A 21,955-nucleotide genomic window follows, 5' to 3' on the forward strand; every position below is an offset into this window, starting at 1 on the left:
GAGGTTAGAGGCAGAGGCTGCCCCACAGCTCCCAGCAGAGTAGAGAGAAGGGAAGCCGTGTCGAAGGGTGAGGTTAGAGACAGAGGCTGCTCCACAGCTCCCAGCAGAGTAGAGAGAAGGGTAGCCGTGTCTGAGGGTGAGCTTAGAGGCAGAGGCTGCCCCACAGCTCCCAGCAGACTAGAGAGAAGGGCCATCTACATATTTCCCATGTTAAATCAAACCTGTTTGAACCGGGGGGATACTGTAATCAAAAAGCCTGTGTCAAGTTTTGCATAACTTTTTGACTGTTCCAAGTTTGCATAGCCAACAAAAAGAGTGTATTTTATATCTGTTCATTCTGTAGTTCATTGTGAGAAGGTTAAAGCCTGGAACATAATTACTTGTTGAGAACAGGCAGGGTTTCAATCGGGTTTGAAACCAGATCCAATGGACAGTTCTGTTGGGGTCTCTGGGGACGACAGTGAGTGTGACAGAACTTGAGCAGCTATGGACTGCTTTACAAAGTACATCTCTAAAGAAAAGTTAACAAAAATAGAAAAGCAGAACGATGATTTAGGATGTAGTAGGTGATAATAAATAAGCCATCATTCATACATGGTATGGAGGTGGTTTGACAGCCTAAATGAAATGTTGAAGTTGATTCAATGAACTCTTGCAGTCTACATCTGTTTTGTCAACCACTACATGAGGCCCTAGGCAAGAGCAAGCACCAGCGAACACCTATAGCTGAAAGGCAGTCTGCACCTCACGCTATTATTTTTGGAAGCTAGTCATTTTTGTTCATAGCTTGCATACCTACAGCAGTGTATACCACTCCATAACTAGCACTAATCAGAGCAGTACTGATAATGAAATGAAAAAAACATTCTTGTCTTTGTTTGATTTTTACCGCTGGCCCCTACATGCTATCCAGCAGGTCCTCATTCTTTCAGCTGGAAACCAGGTATGGTGTGAAACGTGGTAAGGAAAAAAAGATTGCTGTTAGGATGGTATCCAGGAAACATGCATCTTCCAAACAGGTTCCCTCTCGCTGGCACAGATATGCATCTCTTCAGAATAACACAGCACTGTTTCGAGTACATTGGTTCACTGATAACACCGAACACACACTGAAGAGAAGAAAGCTCTCAGTCATTAACCTCTTAGGAGACTCCCTCAGGAATGAGAAACGCCACCTGTTGCATTATAGACAGCAGTAAACATTTATCAGTAGTAATTAGGGGCACACAGATTTATAAATGATCAAATAACTTTAATCAGACTTTAATTAGCTACAGGACAAGGTCACAATGGTTAAACATGACAAAAAGACCGTCTCCTCACAGACCCCATAGTTCTCTACAGAAAATCCAGCCAACGTGTTTGTTACCCAGGACAGCTCCACAGAGGAGCCTTGTCCTAACCCAAGCAGAGTTCTCATTGAAGCCATGGGACCACCAAAGAACATGCAGGGGCCCTAGTTTCTAAGTGGCACAGCTACCAAACATTCAGCAACTGGGAGGTCGAGACGGAATGCTTCTTGGAGACAAGGTGTATAGAGATCCCTGAACCACTTTTATTTTAAGCCATTCCTGAAATGACCTGTAAGCCAAGTGAAACCTGAAGCCCAAACAGCCCTTTCAAGCCAGGGCAGGGCAGGGCAAGTCATTTTGAAGTTCACAGCAATCCATGTGAATAACACATTTCCCTGTAGACAATTTGAGCAAGTTTTCAGGAGCATTGCACAACACAGAGTATTGAATATGTATGGTTAAACTCATCCTGACCCTCCCAGATCAACACCATATCTTCATTAAAAATGCACATAAAAACTTAATAAAGACAATGTTCTGATGTGATCTCTTCACTAACACATACTTGTTGTTTCTTTCTTATCAACAGCTATAGAATCTGCTCTTTTCTATCTGCTTATTCCACTCAACTCCTGGTCCAAGCTCTTGTTCTTTCTAGATTGGATTATTGTAACTCTCTCCTGCTGGTCTCCCTGCTTTGGCTATTCGCCCTCTTCAACTTATTCAAAATTCTGCTCCACAAAATTCTTCTCTCCACTCTCTTTCCTCCCATGCTTGCACCTCCTCTTCACTCTCTTTCCTCCTGTGCTCGCTCATCCTCTTCACTCTTTCATCCTGTGCTCGCTTATCCTCTTCACTCTTTCATCCCGTGCTCGCTCATCCTCTTCACTCTCTTTCCTCCCGTGCTCGCTCATCCTCTTCACTCTCTTTCCTCCTGTGCTCGCTCATCCTCTTCACTCTCTTTCCTCCCGTGCTCGCTCATCCTCTTCACTCTCTTTCCTCCTGTGCTCGCTCATCCTCTTCACTCTCTTTCCTCCTGTGCTCGCTCATCCTCTTCACTCTCTTTCCTCCCATGCTCGCTCATCCTCTTCACTCTTTCCTCCCGTGCTTGCACCTCCTCTTCACTCTCTTTCCTCTTGTGCTCACTCATCCTCTTCACTCTCTTTCCTCCTGTGCTCGCTCATCCTCTTCACTCTCTTTCCTCCTGTGCTTGCTCATCCTCTTCACTCTCTTTCTTCCCGTGCTTGCACCTCCTCTTCACTCTTTCCTCCCATGCTTGCTCATCCTCTTCACTCTCTTTCCTCCTGTGCTCGCTCATCCTCTTCACTCTTTCATCCTGTGCTCGCTCATCCTCTTCACTCTCTTTCCTCCCGTGCTCGCTCATCCTCTTCACTCTCTTTCCTCCTGTGCTCGCTCATCCTCTTCACTCTCTTTCCTCCCGTGCTCGCTCATCCTCTTCACTCTTTCCTCCCGTGCTTGCACCTCCTCTTCACTCTCTTTCCTCTTGTGCTCACTCATCCTCTTCACTCTCTTTCCTCCTGTGCTCGCTCATCCTCTTCACTCTCTTTCCTCCTGTGCTTGCTCATCCTCTTCACTCTCTTTCTTCCCGTGCTTGCACCTCCTCTTCACTCTTTCCTCCCATGCTTGCTCATCCTCTTCACTCTCTTTCCTCCTGTGCTCGCTCATCCTCTTCACTCTTTCATCCTGTGCTCGCTTATCCTCTTCACTCTTTCCTCCCGTGCTTGCTCATCCTCTTCACTCTATTTCCTCCTGTGCTCGCTCATCCTCTTCACTCTTTCATCCTGTGCTCGCTTATCCTCTTCACTCTTTCCTCCCGTGCTCGCTCATCCTCTTCACTCTCTTTCCTCCCGTGCTCGCTCATCCTCTTCCCTTGACTGGTTATCCTCAGGACTGTTCAGTCTTTTACTGCTTTCCGCTGTCTTCTCAAAACCCACGCATTCAATCTTTGTATTTTCCCTTTTTTTAAATTTAGTAGCCAATTATTTTTTATTATTTTCTCCCAATTTAGGATATCCAATTATTATTTAAGCTCGGCTCACTGCTACCACTCCTGCGCTGACTCGGGAGCAGCGAAGACGAACACACACTGCCCTCTGAAGCGTGTGCCGTCAGCAGACCTCTTCTTATCACACTGCAGACTCACCACGCAGCCACCTCGGCGCTACAGCATCGGAGGACAACGCAGCTCCGAGCAGCTTATAGGCAAGCCTGCAGGCGCCCGGCCAGACTACAGGGGTCGCTGGTGCGCGATGAGACGAGGACACCCTGGCCAATCTAAACCACCCCCCAGGCAACACTCGACCAAATGTGTGCTGCCCCCTGGGAACTCCCATCCACGGTCGGCAATGGAATAGCCTGGACTCGAACCGGCAACCTCCAGGCTATAGGGCACATCCTGCACTCCACACAGAGTGCCTTTACCGGATGCGCCACTCAGGAGCCCCTGTATTTTACTTTATTTATATTTGTTTTCTATATATTATGTATATGTGTTTGTATTTTTTTGCCTGCAACTTATATACTGTTTATATTTTGTTTAATTTCTGTAAGTCACTTTGGATAAAAGCGTCTATTAAATAATTTAACAATAATAATTTAACAATATTATTATTATTATTATTATTATTATTATTATTATTATTATTATTATTATTATTATTATTAATAATAATAATAATAATAATAATAATAATAATAATAATAATAATAACCTCTGATTACTATCTATAAAAGTTTTTCACAGATGTGAATAACCACCAGTTACTGTAAGTAACTCCCTCGATCGCCTATGAAAGGTCTCCAGAGCCAATGGGAATAATGGAGTACTCTTGCCACAGTTCCCTTCATGTACAGTATCTAGGCTGTGAATCACAAAAGAGATGATAGCAGGTCCAGGAATTAATATTACAACGGTCATCAAGCTTATATCAGTGTCTGGAAAGCAACAGCTGACCAGATTTACTCTGCCAAAGCCCTGGAAGACAGCAATGTGTTTTAACAATGAAGCTAACATTAACCCTTACTAAAGCGTTTTAAATTCTGAGTTTGGTGTAACCGCCCCCACACCGCAGTAACTATTAATTAACCTTGCTTTGTTTGTCAGTTTACACTCTCTCCACTGACCTCATGCAGAACTTTATATCTTGACCAGCCCATGCAAGTTCTAAGAAAAATAGCATTGGGTTAACTTGGAGTTATCACAAGGATGAAAATAAAACACACCTTGAAACAGCGACTACCATGGAACCAAATGAAATACCCTGGAAACACCCTGGAAACACCCTGTGTAAAGAGTAAAGTGCTATGCAAGCAATATAAACAAAGACAAACACACCTGTGCTTTGTTGTTTGAATATGTATTGCTTCATAGGCCATCGTAAAAGTAAACACCTTTCACACACATACACACGGTGAGCATTAGGTGAAAGCGATCAGGCAGGAAACTAGACGTTTGTTGAAAAAGCAATGCTACTAAGCAGGGCTGGGGTCAATTCCTTTTTATAAATTCCATTTCCTTTGTAAAATCAATTGTTGGAAAACATGGAACAAGTATTGAATAGCAGTTTGCTACGCACGAGGAATGACGGCTGTATTCATGTTATTTTTCTGAAAAGTGATTTAACATTGGATAGAAAAAACTGTTAGTTCCAAAAATGCAAGCACTGCTGTGATAGATGAAAGCTGGCTATATACTCTGGGTATATAGATACTTGCACTGCATTGACTCCGAGCAAGCAAGCAGCTTCATTGAGCAATGGATGGTAGCAGAGAGCTGAGAAAAACACCAAGTTAACGTATATTTAACTATACTTAAACAACTGCACATTGGAAGTAGATGTGGTAGAGAAGTTACCCCAAATGGCTGGCCAGCAGCACACGGCTGTACAAACAAGTCCTTTGATCTCCAGCCCTGACATGAAAGAAGTTTGCCCTTCGGGGAGTCCACTGGGGTATAAAAATAGTTAAAGAAGTTTTTGCTTAGAAATACAGCTGGTTTATGAGGGGGTCATAAAGCTAGTTTTCAAGGGGACCAAAAGAAGAGACCAGGCTCTAAGACTTCAGAGAGATCCAAAGAGATAGTGCCACTGGGATCAAAGGGTCTTAGGCAAATCAGAGAGATAGGAACAAGGAAGATGACAAAAACCAGATGTATGGACCTTTGTGGCACCAGGGTCTGAAGAATGCACTGAGTTCAGAGATCTTCACACTAGATCACACACACACACACACACACACATAATGATAATGAGTTGTACCTTTTCTATTGGTTAAGTGTCAGAGAAAGAGGAGGAGAGAGACACCTATGCAGAAGGGTATTTAATGTCATGCAACAATTGTAAGAACGAGTATTCTGTTTGTCCTGTACCTGGGACCAGACTCCCTGCATATTTCAATAAACCTAACAACTGACTGAAGAAAAGGACTCTGTGCAGTTTCTTGAATCTACTTACTCATCATCCTCTTTTTTAAGTTACATCATCAATTCCCAATTCCAATCCCCATTCCCGTTCCCTTTCAATCAATTCCAACATTTCATTGCTTAAAATTGCAATTCGCAGTATTCTGTTGAAATGAGCTTCTCACAGTGGCAACAAAACACTTAAACTGTAGTTACTGGAATAATTCTGCACATTTCAAACAGTAGAATATGGAAATGAATGAGAACAAGTACCGGTACCAAATAAATAAGCTATTTTCATCAAATACATCACAAGAATAAACACTGTTGATATGTGAGGGTTTTCACTCTGTCACTCGCTCATAGGATTTCCTTTTCAATCATTGATTCGCTGTGAGTGGCCACTAATCAACACTTACTAAGTTTGTTTAGCCTAGCTTGGATAAAGCAATGTAGCCTAGAGGTAAGAGCAGATAACTGGGAGCAAGCAGAGCCTGCTGTTCATCACAACACATGCTGCCTGTCTCCTGCCAGGACATTCAATATGGTAGCTAGTGAAAAACAGACTGAATTGACTCTTAAGCCTAGTCTGAAAAGACCATCCAACATGCCGCACGGAGCAACGAAGGGCAAACAGCCTCTATTGTGAGTCACTGGAGGAAGCAGGAGGGAGTCCAGCTTGTGGCACAGCCGCTGAGTCTAATAATTAAAGAATGCCTCCACCCACACCAGGACCCGCATCGCAGTATCCAGCCAAAACAGAATAGGAAACCAATGCTTTGCAGCCATCAGATGGAAAACGGGCTAATTCAATCAATAGGCAGTACATTTCCCAACAGTGCTCAGAAGTAAATGCCAGCCAGATACAGTGACGACTCCTGTGCAGTACTTCAAGGTTAAAAGGTAGTGCTGGAGACGGGTACTTTCTTTTAAACAGCTTCAAAAAACATTGTTATCAAATATGTAGGATATCCAGTATACATCCAACATAAAATTCTCAGCAAACTTCCTCTTTACCTCTTTATATTAAAATACAGGGAAAAGATATATAAAAAAGTACAATATATATATTTTACAATTAGATTTACACTACTGTACTTCCCTTTTGTTTTGTTGCACTGTTAAATTACAAATTGATATAAAAATATATACTTTATCAGTTAAAATATAATACAAATATAATAAACATGAATTTTACAGATAAAAAAACATGTATTTTTTCTCAAAACACCTGTAATGGACAGATGTGAAATTGTGTGTATAAAAAAAAGTATGAATCATAATTTCCATATATGCAAATACATCCTTCCAAAACACAATCCTCATTTACAAATTGGGAAGGGTGGTGTCCAACACCCCTTGCATAATAACACAGTATCTATTCGCAACAAACCCAAAATAAAAGTTCTTAAAACACTTCTTAAAAAAAATCCAAAAGTTAGAATAAAGTTTACACTGTACAATAGCTTGCTTTTGAGCTCTACTCAGTCACTACAATTTTTTTTTTTTTTTTTTTTAAGACGGCAACTAATGGGTTAATGTATAAGGTCTGCAAAGAAACACTGACGCTTAAGCTCAACATATTCCAACCAGCAGTTACAGGGTTAACAGAGAGAGAGCGGAAAGGAGACCGAGAGGGAGAGGGAGAGGGAGAGGGAGCGAGGCACTGACAGGATGACATTGTACATTTTGTACTCTGATCAAGGCTACTGTTTTTTGTTTTGTTTTTTTGCCTCTTACATTATTTGTTTTCATTAAAACCCAGAACTTACCTTCACTATTCTTCTTCTTGCGTTTTCTCCAGTGCCAAACAACCACCAAAGTGACAATGTGGCCGAGCACCACCAGTGCTGGGAAAGAGTTTCCAGGGGGATTCACCGGCATGAGGACCCGGAGGAAGAGGGGGAGTGCAGGCCGACTACAGGTGGGATGAAGGGGGGGTCTTTTTGTTTTTAAAAGCAAAGCAGAATTTGCTTGCTCTCGGACAGGAGAAAGAGGCAAGAGAGTGAGAGCGAGACAGAAAGAGCCCCCCTCCTCGCAGCAATTTACTCACTGATGGCAGTGCTGTTCCCTCCCTCCTACTAGTTAGTAGTTACCAGCCCTTCCCTTTTCTTTTCTTCTTTTAGCAGCTCAGAGTCTGCAGTGCAGATACAGTGTGCTGCTCGTGTTTCAGCTCTGCTTTCTCAACAAATCCTTCCTCCCTGCACCGCTCCTGTGCTTGTATGTTTACGCATTCATCTATTTTTATTACAGCAGGCTGCGGAGTCACTGCCGTCTGGCTCAGTAAATAATATATGAGGCTGTTCTATGGAGAGTGTCCTCGCTTTGGGAGCTGGAGTGTGAGTAAATACATAGCAACTTTACATTTGTTCCTTTTTATTACACTACTATTCTTGTATACAGATTTCAGACTATTTTCTAACGTTTTTTTTTATTCCTTCTTTCTATCTTTCCTTTCTCTCAACAAATGGCTTCGGTCTAAAAACTTTTTTTGGAAACTCTCCAGTCTCTGTGACCTTTCTTTTCTAGCGTGTATTAAGCCCTAGGCTAAATGAAACCATATGCAGTCTTCCCCCCTGCCTCAAAATAACAAAGGTGCCTCACAGTTTCAAAGAGGACAACCAGTTCTTCCAGTGACGACGGCCATTAAAGCAAAGCCTTTAAAAGTAGAACAAACGCAGGGAATCCCCTCTCGGTCAGACTGACCCATCTGAAACTACAGTCTTACTGCTCCAAAAGCTCTGTTTACGAATAAAATTGGCTCAGATCAGTACTTTTAACATCTTAGCGCAGTTCCCAGGCAACACAAAAACTTCCCATCAATAACACAACAAAGCTAATTTAAAGAATGACGGGTTTTTTTCCCAAATAAACCACACACTTTTTTGGGGGAAGATTTTTATCTCTGATCAGTCAGTGTTAGTTATGTTGTTTATTAAATAAATCAAAGATGGCATCCCTCAGAATGTAAAAGAAAGCGATATTGTCTAAAAACAAATAATATTTATAACCCAACACTGCCCAACAGACATAAACAAGTTGCTTGGAAACCAGAAAGAACCCTGTCAAACCTGACCTATGTTAGCGCAACAGGTGTGTACAGTATACTAGCTGCGCAAATATCTGGTTAGGAATCTAAGTTCTTCCTCCACCCTCTGCCTAAATGCCATCGTGAAACAGGAAGGGTGACATTCACAGGCAGTGTGGTTTAAAAATAAAACAAAAAGTACATTCAACATAATTCAAGTCGGCCATAGTGAAGACACGTTTAAAAATGGAAAACATTTGGCTTCGAAATAGATGGCCGTCACAGATATGGTGTCCGTTCACCCTCTAAAAGTTTCACACACACACACACACAACCTGCCTGAGATTTCAACATACCAGGTACGATCTTCATGGAGAGCAGAGGAAGAAGAGGCGGAGGAGGACGGCAGGATGAGAGGAGATAGAAAGAAGGAGGAATGGAGGAGAAGAGAAGATGTTTGAATTGCTCTGCCTGGTATCTCTCCTTTTTTGAAGTTTTGACAGCCCGTACCTTCTGCTTGGATATGTCAGTTTATTCCTCTGTGTCTGTACATACGATGAGGGGGGGTGGAAGTTTGAGGTGGATAAAAATATCCAATGATCATGCTGTCAGAGTTAGAAGGTGATGATACAAACCTGGCGTCTGCACTGAAGCTTATTACAGCTTCTCATTTGAAAGAACAGAGTTTATTTAGTGAGGTTACATCAGTCGTTCAGCTAATACGTACAGCAGTATGCACAGATCATCTCATACAAGTAAAATTTGCAATGTACACTAGAGGTTGCTTATAATGACTACCCAAGGGACCATCTAGAAGCAGTCTTTATAGACAGATGGTCTATATACAGATGAGTTAACATGTGGATATACATTTGAGATTAACTGGAGTGGTCATCTTTACACAGATGGTCCTTCTATGTTGGTGGTTTTTATTTTAAGGTTGACTGAGACCCAAACCAGGGCAATAACGACAATCCTGGAAATGTAATAGGACCTTCCCAGATATAACTTAACATTATAATACATAGATTCAACAGCCAATCAGCAAAGAGTTTACTATGTCCTTGCACGCTAACCTGCCTAATTAGACCCGCCATACATGGCCAGATGGAAAATCACACAGTTAAATCATGATCTAACTCCACATTCATCCTACTACACTTCATTCAATATAACACAGCAGATCTTCCTAATATATAATAAACATTCTGCGACAGACCACTTCCCTGTTATTACGTACCACCAGTCTGCAGTGGAAAAAAATCAAACACAAAATAAAGATCATGATATTACAGCTGCCAACTCCTGCATTCCCTTTTATTCTAATAAATTAGTAAAAGACTGGCTAAAATAACCCAGCCTATGATGAACAATGATCTAAAGGTGATTTTAAAAAACTTCAATTATCAAGCTCTCCCGTACAGTAGCATCTTCCTCCAGGACTGAAGTAATTACATTTGGAAGTGACAGTGAATTTACTGCTACCACAGAGACTTACATTCCGCTATAGAGATGCCTCGTGGTTTTGGACTCACTATCACATCAGAATGCAATCACAGCCTTTTCAATGGCGAGACAACTCCAGCTCTGTCTCTATCAAGTGAATGCACACCTACCGTACGACATGCAAACCCATGCACAGCACAGCTGCATTCTGCCTTACAGGGTCCCCGTGGTGATGAGCCACACTGACACAGCAGCGGGAACACTGGAATGTCATCGCTACATTAAAAGGGAGGATTTTATTGGGTTGGCAATTTTTCAATTAACTTGTTTCCACTGTGGAATGAAAGGGAAGTTGTGCAGTATTCTTTTTCCTGGTGACCTAAGAAATTCCACTTATATACATACAAACATCACCAATATCTCAATATGAAAGTTTAAATAGCGTGGAAACTAGTGTTTGAGCTGCCAAACTCTCTTACAAAGCCCCTCTTGTTACCTTTGCAGAGCCCAGTGCAACACAGGAGTCCTTAAAGTAGCAAGTACTAAATCCTTTTGAGTTTTAAGAACAGATGAACCCAAAGATTGTGATGAGACTGCTGTGAAATACAAGCCCACTGCTTTTAGTATCATCTCCCTGTGCCTGTTCAATGAAATAACAAATTCATCTATTATATTTTTTACATTTTTATTAAGAGGAACCATTTAGTTTTTGTCTTTTGTTTCTCAAATCTCAGGGTTGGTGAATTGAGTTCTTGTGAAGGGACAATTGCAGTGGTTACAGTCAGTGGCACAGTGCTGGCAAGCACACCGAGTTTTGCAAGCACACCTCAAACCTAACCCGAACACCCTGCCACTCCGACTGCAGCCTCTCTCAAGTTAAACTTGTTTTACTTCTGGCTTCATCATTTACGTGTCACTTTTGACATTATTTTTTGTACACCGGTAACACATATGATCACCCCATGTACTGTAATAACTATTACTGAACTCAGAAGTACCCAAATCAGTATGCTACAGAACTGCGAGTTTAACTCAAAATAAAATAAGGTGCCACTGTCAGGACAGGAGTTGGTTAAGGCTGACCTAACATGGCCTTGAAGATGGCCTCGCCCAAAGAATAAACAGCTGAACTCAGAGAGGGCTGGTCACTCTCACACAGGCCCTGAAACCAAAAGACTTGCCCTACTCTTGCAATAAATAAATGGGCAAGGATCTGGTATCCCCAAAATGGGGACGGGCCCAAAACAATCAGGTGACACAACAGTTCTTTCTGGGGACATGCAGTAAAATAATTTGAATAGCACATGTATTTATTAATAAAGTGTATTTATCATTAAATAACGTTAGTTGGATTCTATGGAACAATTGCAACAGACTTCCAATGTGAAAACAGGTTATCAGTCATCACGTGTTGAATTAACAGCCAATCCCTGGTGGGGTTGCCTGTGATTATTCAGCAAGAGATGTATCAGTCTGAGCAGCTAACTCAGTATATACAGAAATAATACAGACATAATTTCTAATAATCAGATGAATTTATATTTGTTATATTTTTTTATTTATATCAGTCATTTCCTGTTGCTTTTTATCTCTGGGCTCCTAGCTAAAATGTAATTAGCTTTTTTTTAAATTTATTTATCTATATTTTAAAGTTACTGCAGTGGTTACAAGGCTTGGAGATCATTTTTCATGTGTGTGTATTCCCTGTGGAGTTTAAACAGCCTTGTCATCTTTAAAAAGCCAGCCAAGGATAGCAAACTAAACGTCAGTCGCCTCAATTAATCAGGGCTGCCCAATGTTGTGTTAAAAGCCTTCATTCCTGAATGCAACCTGCAGATGTAATTGGGACTGATGAGACAAGCTGCATCCAAGGGAAGGAAAAGCTTGGCTCAATATTGACGTGCTATAAAAAGACTGTTTATTAACAAGGGGTTTGAGTGCGAATGAAAAAGTAGAGCGGAGACCAGGAGCACTTGTAGGTTGCCAGCTTTGCCAAGGGCTTTGGTGACACTGCTGGGACTCCACCAGATTAATTCTGATTATCAAGAATATGCTGTGATGGGTTAACCATGGCTGAATTAATACTGATTATCAAGAATATGCTGTGATGGGTTAACCATGGCTGAATTAATACTGATTATCAAGAATATGCTGTGATGGGTTAACCATGGATGAATTAATACTGATTATCAAGAATGCGCTGTGAAGGGTTAACCATGGCTGAATTAATACTGATTATCGACAATGAGCTGTGAAGGGTTAACCATGGCTGACTCCTTCACTGCTGTTCAGTGGGCAGTATTGCTTCCTGCGTGTGGTGCAAATCAGCTTAACGATGACAGAGGCGTGCTTTGGTTTATAATTACAGTAAAATCTAAATTGACTCTTCAGTTCTCATTACTCCAAACTAGAAGAGAGTATGTGAGATTGTCTTCTTTCCCATCTAGGCCCTCTGACCAGTGGAGTATGTGGGTAGAATTATCTCCTGATTTTGATAATAATTAACTTTCTTTTGAACTCAAGACTTATTTAGCATACTCTTTTTCAAAGGGATGAACAACTTAATTATTTTTTTATCAGTTTCTTTAACACTGGCTCAGTTCAGGGCTCTGCTTTCAATTTGCCTGGCAGCCTCCATTGATAACACATCTTTGATGAATCTACAGACCTTTTTCATTTGGTTTGGTCAGGTTTTTTTCTTTTTTCTCAGTATCTGCCTTGATACTGTTACTGTTGCTTCTTTATTTTCTAAGACGTTTTCTAACCGTAATTATATAGTCCTACAGCATGTACCAGTTTAGTGTTGGTATTAACATGCATATACTGAACATTGTGTTCAGAGTTTAAACCAGCTGGTCAATAAAAAAGTACTGTCATTTACTGATAACAATTTGTTTTTTAAAACAAACTACCTTTTATAATAGTGCACCTTCTCAAAAATGACATGCATTAAAATATGTAGTATTTTTTATGCTGTATAAAAAGTTGCTGTATAATTCATGACAGATAAGCCTATTTCACATCGTACCTTGCTGTTTTACAATGGTGGTTACAACAAAGTCATGTAAAATATTAAAACACCTTCATGCCGATTTAGTAAGATTAAAAATAAAATCACATTTTAAAAACATACATATATATATATATATATATATATATATATATATATATATATATATATATATGCTACAGACAGCTGCCTAAGTAATGATGTAGTACCACACCAAAGCATTTCCCGCCGCAGTATCCGTCCGTCTGAACAGAATCACATTCAAAACTGTGATCAACATTATAAAGTTTAAATCAATTAAACACACACGGGTCCACGTGACACTTTGCCCCAGGTTACCTTTTTTACTATTATTGATGCTGGGAGATCCTAACTCGTGTTCAAACCAGTTTCTATGACAGTAATGAAATACGCCTCTCTCTGAAAAACGAAACTATGAATGATTACACAGGAGGACCTCCCACAAATAGTTAAAACATTCGCCTCAGACTGCCTGTAAGAATCCTACCTTGACCCTGCTGAATCAAATCTTCCATAAACGATCTACCATCATCACGATCCATCTCTTGTTGATATCAGATATAAGAAAAAAATATATATAAAAAGAAAACGGCAACAGAGCCAAAGAAAAAAAAAAAAACACGCGCTGCAATATACTTCTCCCTGTTCCTTAAAACCAAGTCGTATATATATAGATATATATATATATATTCTTTTACGTACGAAACATGTGTTTGTGTGCGCGCAGGGGGGCTGGGTGGTGGGGGTAGGTTACAACTTGCTCACCTACACAGGCACGTCAAAACAAACCCTACCCAGCAGGCTTGAGCAACTTAAAAAAGTGTATTTAGTGGGTTAGTGATTGGAGCCAAGCTCTCCCAGTCACTGCCCAGCATAATGATGAACGTGTGAGTGTGTGATTAGACATCGGGGCGGGGTCGGTGGGGGTTAAGAAATCCAGTTAACCGCCCTTCACCCAGCCAGCTCGTTTTTTAGTAAACGCTTTTCCTTTAAAAAGAACAATTCACAGTTAGAGGAAAGAAACAACTGTTGCCAATCAGACACGGTTTCCTGAAAACATTCCTATGTCGTAAAATGAGAAACAAGTCTGCTTTTCAGAAAATAAGACGAGCACATTCTGCTACAAAACTGCAAACCCTAACCCTATTAAAAAAATCTCTCTCTCTCTCTCTCTCTCTCTCTCTCTCTCTCTCTCTCTCTGTGTGTGTGTGTGGTTTTTTTCATTTTCAAAAAACTCTGAAAAATGTAGTCGTTATGCCGAAGGAATAGCATTTGAACTAAACAGTAATAACCTAAAGCAATTTTATTTTTTAAACTTGCTAAAATATACTTTTTAATAAAGCAACATAAATGCTGTGTACTCTGGTTTCAGTATGTGCTTCCTCCCACGCAGTGGCCTTTTGCTACATACCTTGCAGATGAACAAAGCGTTACGTGCGACCATGGGGGTAGGACTTGTACTGAAATACAAGTAGCGACGTTTTAATATCCACGAGAGCTACCGCTGACTTTGACAGATGTCTGACTGTAAACTGCACAGTTGTTTATTTAAAATGCACGATAGCACTGGTAAAAAAAAATAAATAAATACAAATAATCGTATGGATAGGCCTATACAGCTTTATGTTTGTCAGTATTTTTCTCTTATAATACGAGAACAGGTTTTCATGAGGCTAGTATTATTAACTGCAATTTTCTGTGTGAACCCGAATAATTTGATATGTGCAGTGGAACATAGCAGGCTATGTGGTCCAGTGGTTAAAGAAAAGGGCTTGTAACCAGGAGGTCCCCAGTTCAAATCCCACCTCAGCCACTGACTCATTGTGTGACCCTGAGCAAGTCACTTAACCTCCTTGTGCTCCGTCTTTCGGGTGAGACGTAATTGTAAGTGACTCTGCAGCTGATGCATGGTTCACACACCCTAGTCTCTGTAAGTTGCCTTGGGTAAAGGCAAATAATAAATAATAATAACAAATCTAAAGACCTGATAAAAAGATCAATGTTGTAAATGTATTAGTGCGCTGGCTGGGTAAAGGAATGGGTTACTCGCCCAGTAGGTTGTACCATTGAGTTCCGTCAGCAGATTTGACAGATTTGATTTGATAACAGCTGCCCTGCTCTTAGGTAAGACACATGATGTGTGACCCTGCATACTTCCCTGTACCTCCTCAAAACGCAGCTCCAAGCAGAATACAAATCAAATAACGTAACTAATGTTCTTTCTCACTTTTTACAGTTTGGTAAAGCTGAGGGAACACAAAGCCCCTTTTTCAGGCAGTGGCTTGAAACCTGGTTCCAGGAGACCGGGAGACCCAGTTTGAGGCAACCTTGCTGTATCAAACCCCAAGACCTAGTCTCCTGAAACCAAGTTCCAAGCCACAAAGTGGCTTTGTGTTCCCGCATGTATTTTCCCTGATGAAGATACAAATTTCCTCCTTGAAAGTCATATCAATTAAGATATTTAGGACATTATTAGTTTATTGTAGTGCAAGTTAACCCATTATGTACCAAATAAAAAATCAGAACACAAGCTGTATTTATGTAGTTTGATACATTCTAAATCAATTTCTTCACAGAAGTTATTTTTTATTTTTTTAATCTTTTGTTTTGGCTACAAACTACTGTGTCCTATTTTGAGGACAGTCAAGCTAGACGTAAAAATGTTTCACAAAATTACAAAGTAGCCTGTCCTCAAATGAAAACAACGGCACGGAATGGTTTACTATATTGCAGCACTGAATGTACAATATTTATCTTTTCATGAGCCCTTAAGATCCATGTACTAAAACATATGGGGCCTGTCTGCTCTTTCATTGTTGACATTTCTACTGAAGGCAGGACGACTCCATGGTTGGCCTTTGGCATGTATAGTGTGCCAATCACACGCCATAAAAAAAAGCACAGGGCATCGAGCGGTCAACTTTACATTAGGCATACTTGATTTACTTTAGCCAACTAAAATCCTAAACTATTATTGGTTATTATACAGTACTATGTTACTGTTATGAACAAGCTTTACTGTTACTGATAAGAAGACTGCTCTTACTAGAGGACAATACTTGAACAGCATTCATTACACATACTGGTACTGTAACATGAATAATTCAAATGCGTTTGTTAGGAAGAAGACAGTAACTGCTTCTACTACTAAAATTACTAATAATGGTACGTCTGAATGGATTGACCCAATGTTCTTCACATTGAAAGGTTTGGTGTGTGTTACATGAACAAGATCCTGCATACTCCAGACATCTGTGCATGTGACCTTCTACTAGTGCAACATAAAAAAAGAACTTGTTTGGGGGGCGAGACTCACTCTCAAAGAATTCAATGTCAAGGCACATGGAGGTTGGGGTCCTAGTGCTGCTGAGTGAACTCATTAGATAGTGAAATAATTACAAGACCCAGTTAGGGTGTAATATTACAAGGAAAGTGATCCACGTGGACCCACATGCTTCTCTGCAGCTTGCCATGAATAAGCAGCTGTTCTTCTTTTAGGGAGCTGTTCATTATTTTATTTCAGTCCTCGGCCCTTATTAAAAAATACATATATATTTGTAATTTATTTATATAGGTTATCTCCATGAGATGCAACATAGTGGTACCAGACGGTGGTCATACATAAAAGGAAAGGCCAGTTGTAATGCAAAGGTAACTTTGGATGCCTCCCATTATTGGAAGTTTGCTTTGGATTGTTATAAACAGTCCACCCTATGGGGTTATTATTTGGTTTGAGATAAGAGAACGGATCGTTTATCAGATGTTTTCTTGTCAGAATGTGGTGTGGATTCATTGACTACAGTTTGACTGATAAGCACAGGACAGGTGATTTGCATTGCTGTTAAATTACCTGCATCAATGCACACAAACACAATGGCATATAAAAAACAGCTTGCACAAAAACACATTTAGGCCACAGGTCTAGTTAGAGGGGCCTCATTTAAACCCTACCATATATACATAGCCCTAATGACACTGGCTAAGGACAGGGCAGCTAGGGTTGCAGCCCTATATCAGCCACAAAACGAATTTCCTGACCGAGCAGGCCTCACTCAACACTATCTCGAGCTAGTTTATACATTCAGAAACAATATGTTGTACTTCTTACATAAATTCCTTTATAACTTCCTCATCAATCAAAAGAGGCACAGTCCATGTCATTCAGTCTGTTCACAAAAATAAAGGACACTGTAGATTACAGTCGGTCTCATAGGCATATGTTCACAAAATCACTGACTGTGTGGAGAACACTAAATACTGCTGGTCACTACATGAATATGTAAAACAGATGGATTCATCATGCTGGTATGATATTCCATAACATGCTGTTACCACCAGAGAAATGCAATCTTTACTACAAACATCAGTTTGCCCCACTGTTTGTGCAAGGAAAATAATATTAGTTCATTTAAGGATTTGGTGAGTTATACCATTCTAATTTTGTTCACACAGGGCCCCACATTCTCAATGCTTTATTTTTAAAGCGTGTTTGAAAGATGAGAATAAACTCCAACACTCCACACTCCAAATAAGATAATCTTTTTCTGTAGTAACAGCTGACAGCTGAAGTGTTCAGTACATCCAACAGGCTTTCAAATAAAGGGTGGCTTTTGTGACATTTTCCATTTAGTTTCACACATTTAATTTGTAAATAAAAAGGTACCAGATCTTATAATTAAGGAAGAGGGACAGCACTTTTGTTTCAAGACAATGTACTGACCTTGATTTACAGTAGCTTCCATATATGCTGCTCATCTGCTTGTGGATCAGGGTTTATTGCTGGTGTCGATAGCTGTGGTTTAACATAATCTTCAGGTCTGAACAAAAGCAGTGGCAAGCTGACTAATCTAATGAACAGGAGTCACCACCTAGTAATTTTCTTACAGACGTCTCAAACATATTCTTACAGTACACTTTTGTCATTTATATATATATATATATATATATATATATATATATATATATATATATATATATATATATATATTGTACATGTCATGTATATAGAGTTATATACTTGAAATCCTGGTGGCTTGGGACATCAACACAGGGGCACAGAAGATTTATGTTTTCCGTCTCTTCTCTGTGACAGCAAATTACAAGGACAAAGAGGCATTACATAAACCCTATTATCTGACCTTAATAAAAGAAATTAGAAACCACGAAACACAGTGCCCGACACAAGGCTTCCTGTTTGCACAGCACACGTTACATCAATCCTGAAGTTGCTCATTCATTCATTCGAATTGCCTTTCATGCTTTACAGCACTCTGTAAACGCCTTTGTAAATATTTTCTACTGAAGCAGCACATTTCTTGAGGCTTGCAACATTTCTGTCCACACATTTCTGACCTTATGCTGTGGATTGTCTTACACTTCTTTAACACATCTGTCTTTGCACATGTTAGGAAGGGATCACACACTGACAGTTCTCTGTCATGCTTCTACGGCAATACAAGTAAAAACAGCTGTTTTTTATTGTATTTTTTTAAATACAATATTTGACATCAAAGAAAAACAGTCACTTCCAGACCTGAGATCCCAGTACACTGAATTTGCTTTCTCTAAGTTACCAGTTCCCTGGATTTCATAGTTCCCAGTGTGGTAGTACAGCTATGGCCAAAAGTTTTGCATCACCTACAATAAAGACATTGTTTAAAACAAAATCTACATGAACATAATTTTGATCTTGTATTTAACATGATGAAATCAAAGAAACTACCAAATGATATCGCAAAAGTCCACCGGAAGCCATACTAGTAGTACAGTATTTTTAGATTTTGAAATGTCTCATTTTTCAATTTTTGGGAAACTGCAAAGCAGTATGTAATTCAATATGTTAATGTAACATTATTCAGCATGTCTCATACGACTTTTGTTCAACTCAAAATGTGTTAATTCTATAGGGTGATACAAAACTTTTGGCCATAGCTGTATTTTCTTCAGACTGGGATTCAGTACTGATTTATCTGTAATGCAATGTATTGTCTCTTAGTTCAGGGTACAGACATCCCTGTTTTTAATATTCTGGCTCTAGACACAGTAGATAGTTGGTAATAAATGAATTTGCCAGTCGAAGGATCCCACTGACAGTAAGTTCCCTGACTCCCTGATTCCACTAACTTTTAATTTGCCAGCTCAGACAAAAAAGCAGCAGCAAGTTGTTGCTTCTGGGAACCCAGACTGGATAAGTATTCTCTGGGATGATGCACTGAGTGTAAATCTGTATTACTGTATTGTAAAATGGAATGGACATGCTGCCTGTGTAGCCTTAAACAACACAAATAAAACAGCCTAGAAACTTAAGTAAACATTTAGATCTGTTAAATAAGCCCTTTTTTGGCCAGGAAGTAACACACACATAAACATACACACACACACCTAGCAACGGCAAGGATATCACAGCCAGCAAGGAGAAAAACAGAAATGCTTTAAAGTTTTACAAACCTTCCACAGTGATAGGCTCTGGGTTTGTTTCCGATCCTTCCAATGCAGTGATCTTCTGTACATCCTCCATCACCGTCACTTCCTGTTCCTGGTGATGCGAGCTGGAGCCCGGGACCTCAGTACCAGCTCCCAGTGATGGTTTAGAGGCACACTGTTCAGGGGCCTGTTGGGTTTCAGTCACTGCTGAGATCTTTTGGACCTGAATCTTTTCCTCCACCACTATTGTTTTCTTACTGGACGTAATGGCAGACAGAGGCTCTGTCCCACATCCTGAGTTGGGTTTAGCAGTGTACAGCTCGGTGTTCTCCTGGGTTTCAGTCTTTCTAAAGACCTCTTTGTTTTTCACTATTGTAACATTCTGAATCCGAATGTTCTCCTCCACCACCATCATGTCATTCTGAACCAAGATGGAGTCCGGGCCCTCAGCTCCCGAAGATGGTTTTGGGGTGACTGGCTTGGGCTGGGAACCTTTCACTGAGCTCTTCTCCACTTTAATCTTTTCCACTGCTATCTTCACCTCCTTCTCCAGTGGCTTCTGGTCCAAGGCAGGGACTGGGGCCTCAGTGCTTACTGATTTGGAGGAGCCCAGCTTGGGGGGTGGCTGAGCTTTCACAGAGCTCTTCTGTATTTTAATCTTTTCCACTGCTATCTTCACCTCCTTCTCCAGTGGCTCCTGGTCCAAGGCAGGGGCTGGGGCCCCAGTGCTTACTGATTTAGAGGAGCCCAGCTTGGGGGGTGGCTGAGAAGCTTTCACAGAGCTGTTCTGCATTTTAATCTTTTCCTCCTCAACCTTCGCCTCTTTCTTGAGTGTCTCCTGGTGATCCAAGATAGGGGCTGGGGCCTCAACACTGGCTCCCAAGGATGGTTTAGCAGTGTCCAGCTTGGGGGGTGACTGCGAATATTTTACTGAGCTCTTCAGAACCTTAATCTCTTCTTCTGCCACTTTTGCCTCTTTCTTGAGTGTCTCCTGGCGATCCAAGATAGGGGCCGGGGCCTCAGCACTGGCTCTCGAAGATTGTTTATTGGCATGCAGCTTGATGGCCTCCTGGGATACACTCACTGCAGAGGCCTTCTTGGTTATTGCTCCTGAAGAACTGTGAACTGTGAACTTTTCCTGTATCGCTGTCACCTCCTTACGGCCTCCCTGACGATCCATGAGGGTAGCCCGGTCCTCTGTTCCCCATTCTGCTGATTTAGGAGTGTGGGTCTCGGGGGCCTTCTGTGATCCTCTCCCTGGAGAAACCTTCTTGGTTTGAAGCATTTCCTGTACTACCACTGTCTTCTCCCTGTGGCTACTCTGTCGATCCATGAAAGAGGATGATCCTTCAGCAGCAGCTGCTGGTTTAGATGTGTGGGGCTTGCGGGGTTGCTGAGAAGCTCTCACTGCAGACACCTGGGTCTTACTCTCCTCTTCCTCCATAGCCACCTTCTTCCATCGGTACCCCTGTCGATCCATAAGTGAATCCAGACCCTCTGCTCCAGCTCTGGATGATGGTTTTGGAGCATAAGAAGTGGGGCCTTCCACAACCTGGACCCCCGCTGTCTTTCGGGCCACGTCCAGGGTGGAGGCAGGCCGGCGCACCCTCTGCAGAGACGATGGGACAATCTCGGGCGGGAGACGCAGGTAATCCCGCAGGTAGACGATGCCCTCATTGGTGAGGTACCAGTAGAAGTGCCTCCAGGCGAAGGTCTCGCGCACGTAGCCTCTGGATTTGAGGGAGCCCATCGCTCTGATCACCTGTAGATTGGTGAGCTCCGGGACCTCTGGGTGCAGGCTCTGTGGGCGCTTGTCCTTCTTGGCCACCAGCACCCCATCCCGAAACAGCAGCTCGTAAATCGCCCGCAACTTCTCCAATGGCATTAACATTCCAGCCACCATCTTCTTTTAATGTGTGTCCAAAAATGTACAAAGAAAAATGTAATACAAATACAATTTTTAAAAATTTGCTTTTCAAAGTAAAAATATAAGAAAAACTAACTTCTCATCAAAAAACTTCAGTGGCAGTGTCTGCTGCCAGCTCCTTTCTGTTCAAGAATCCTTCTCCTGTTTGCTTTTCTCTCTCCTTTTCCACTGGGTGCCTTTGTAATATAAATATTTTTAAAACTAAAAAGTACTTCTTGTCAGCCTTGCTTGGAAGTAAGCAGGTAATGGCTAAGCAAAGATTCTGTGACAGGGAGCACTCCACAGTGTTCCCTGAGCTCCTCCTACCTTCACTGCAGCCGAGGAAGCAACAGCATGCAAATAAAATGCAGGGGAATGAGTGCAAGAGAGAGAGAGAGAGAGAGAGAGA

General features: G+C 41.1%; 1 protein-coding gene and 1 long non-coding RNA gene across 16 annotated transcripts in view; one reads left to right on the top strand and one right to left on the bottom strand.

The window, feature by feature from the left end:
- plecb (plectin b) overlaps positions 1-21,955 on the bottom strand; it is a 242,075-nt gene that overhangs the window by 75,182 nt on the left and 144,938 nt on the right. For 4 of the 15 annotated variants that reach the window (XM_059021362.1, XM_059021361.1, XM_059021359.1 and 1 more), the window contains exon 1: positions 19,665-21,931. The exons of 6 other annotated variants lie outside the window; for them this stretch is intronic. In XM_059021362.1, the coding sequence (XP_058877345.1) occupies positions 19,665-21,543 (1,879 nt within the window). In that variant the 5' untranslated portion in view covers positions 21,544-21,931. Of the gene's footprint in view, positions 1-7,484; positions 7,615-9,096; positions 9,128-13,704; positions 13,957-19,664; positions 21,932-21,955 lie in introns of those variants that run through there. 5 more of the 15 variants (XM_059021373.1, XM_059021368.1, XM_034000882.3 and 2 more) reach the window with 4 other exon arrangements.
- On the top strand, positions 7,512-9,103 carry LOC117400653 (uncharacterized). Its single transcript, XR_004544235.3, has 3 exons — positions 7,512-7,636; positions 7,966-8,051; positions 8,219-9,103. It is a non-coding gene; the product is annotated as an uncharacterized LOC117400653 (long non-coding RNA).

The sequence above is a fragment of the Acipenser ruthenus genome, chromosome 4, assembly GCF_902713425.1.
Source record: "Acipenser ruthenus chromosome 4, fAciRut3.2 maternal haplotype, whole genome shotgun sequence".
NCBI classification, from domain to species: Eukaryota; Metazoa; Chordata; class Actinopteri; order Acipenseriformes; family Acipenseridae; genus Acipenser; species Acipenser ruthenus.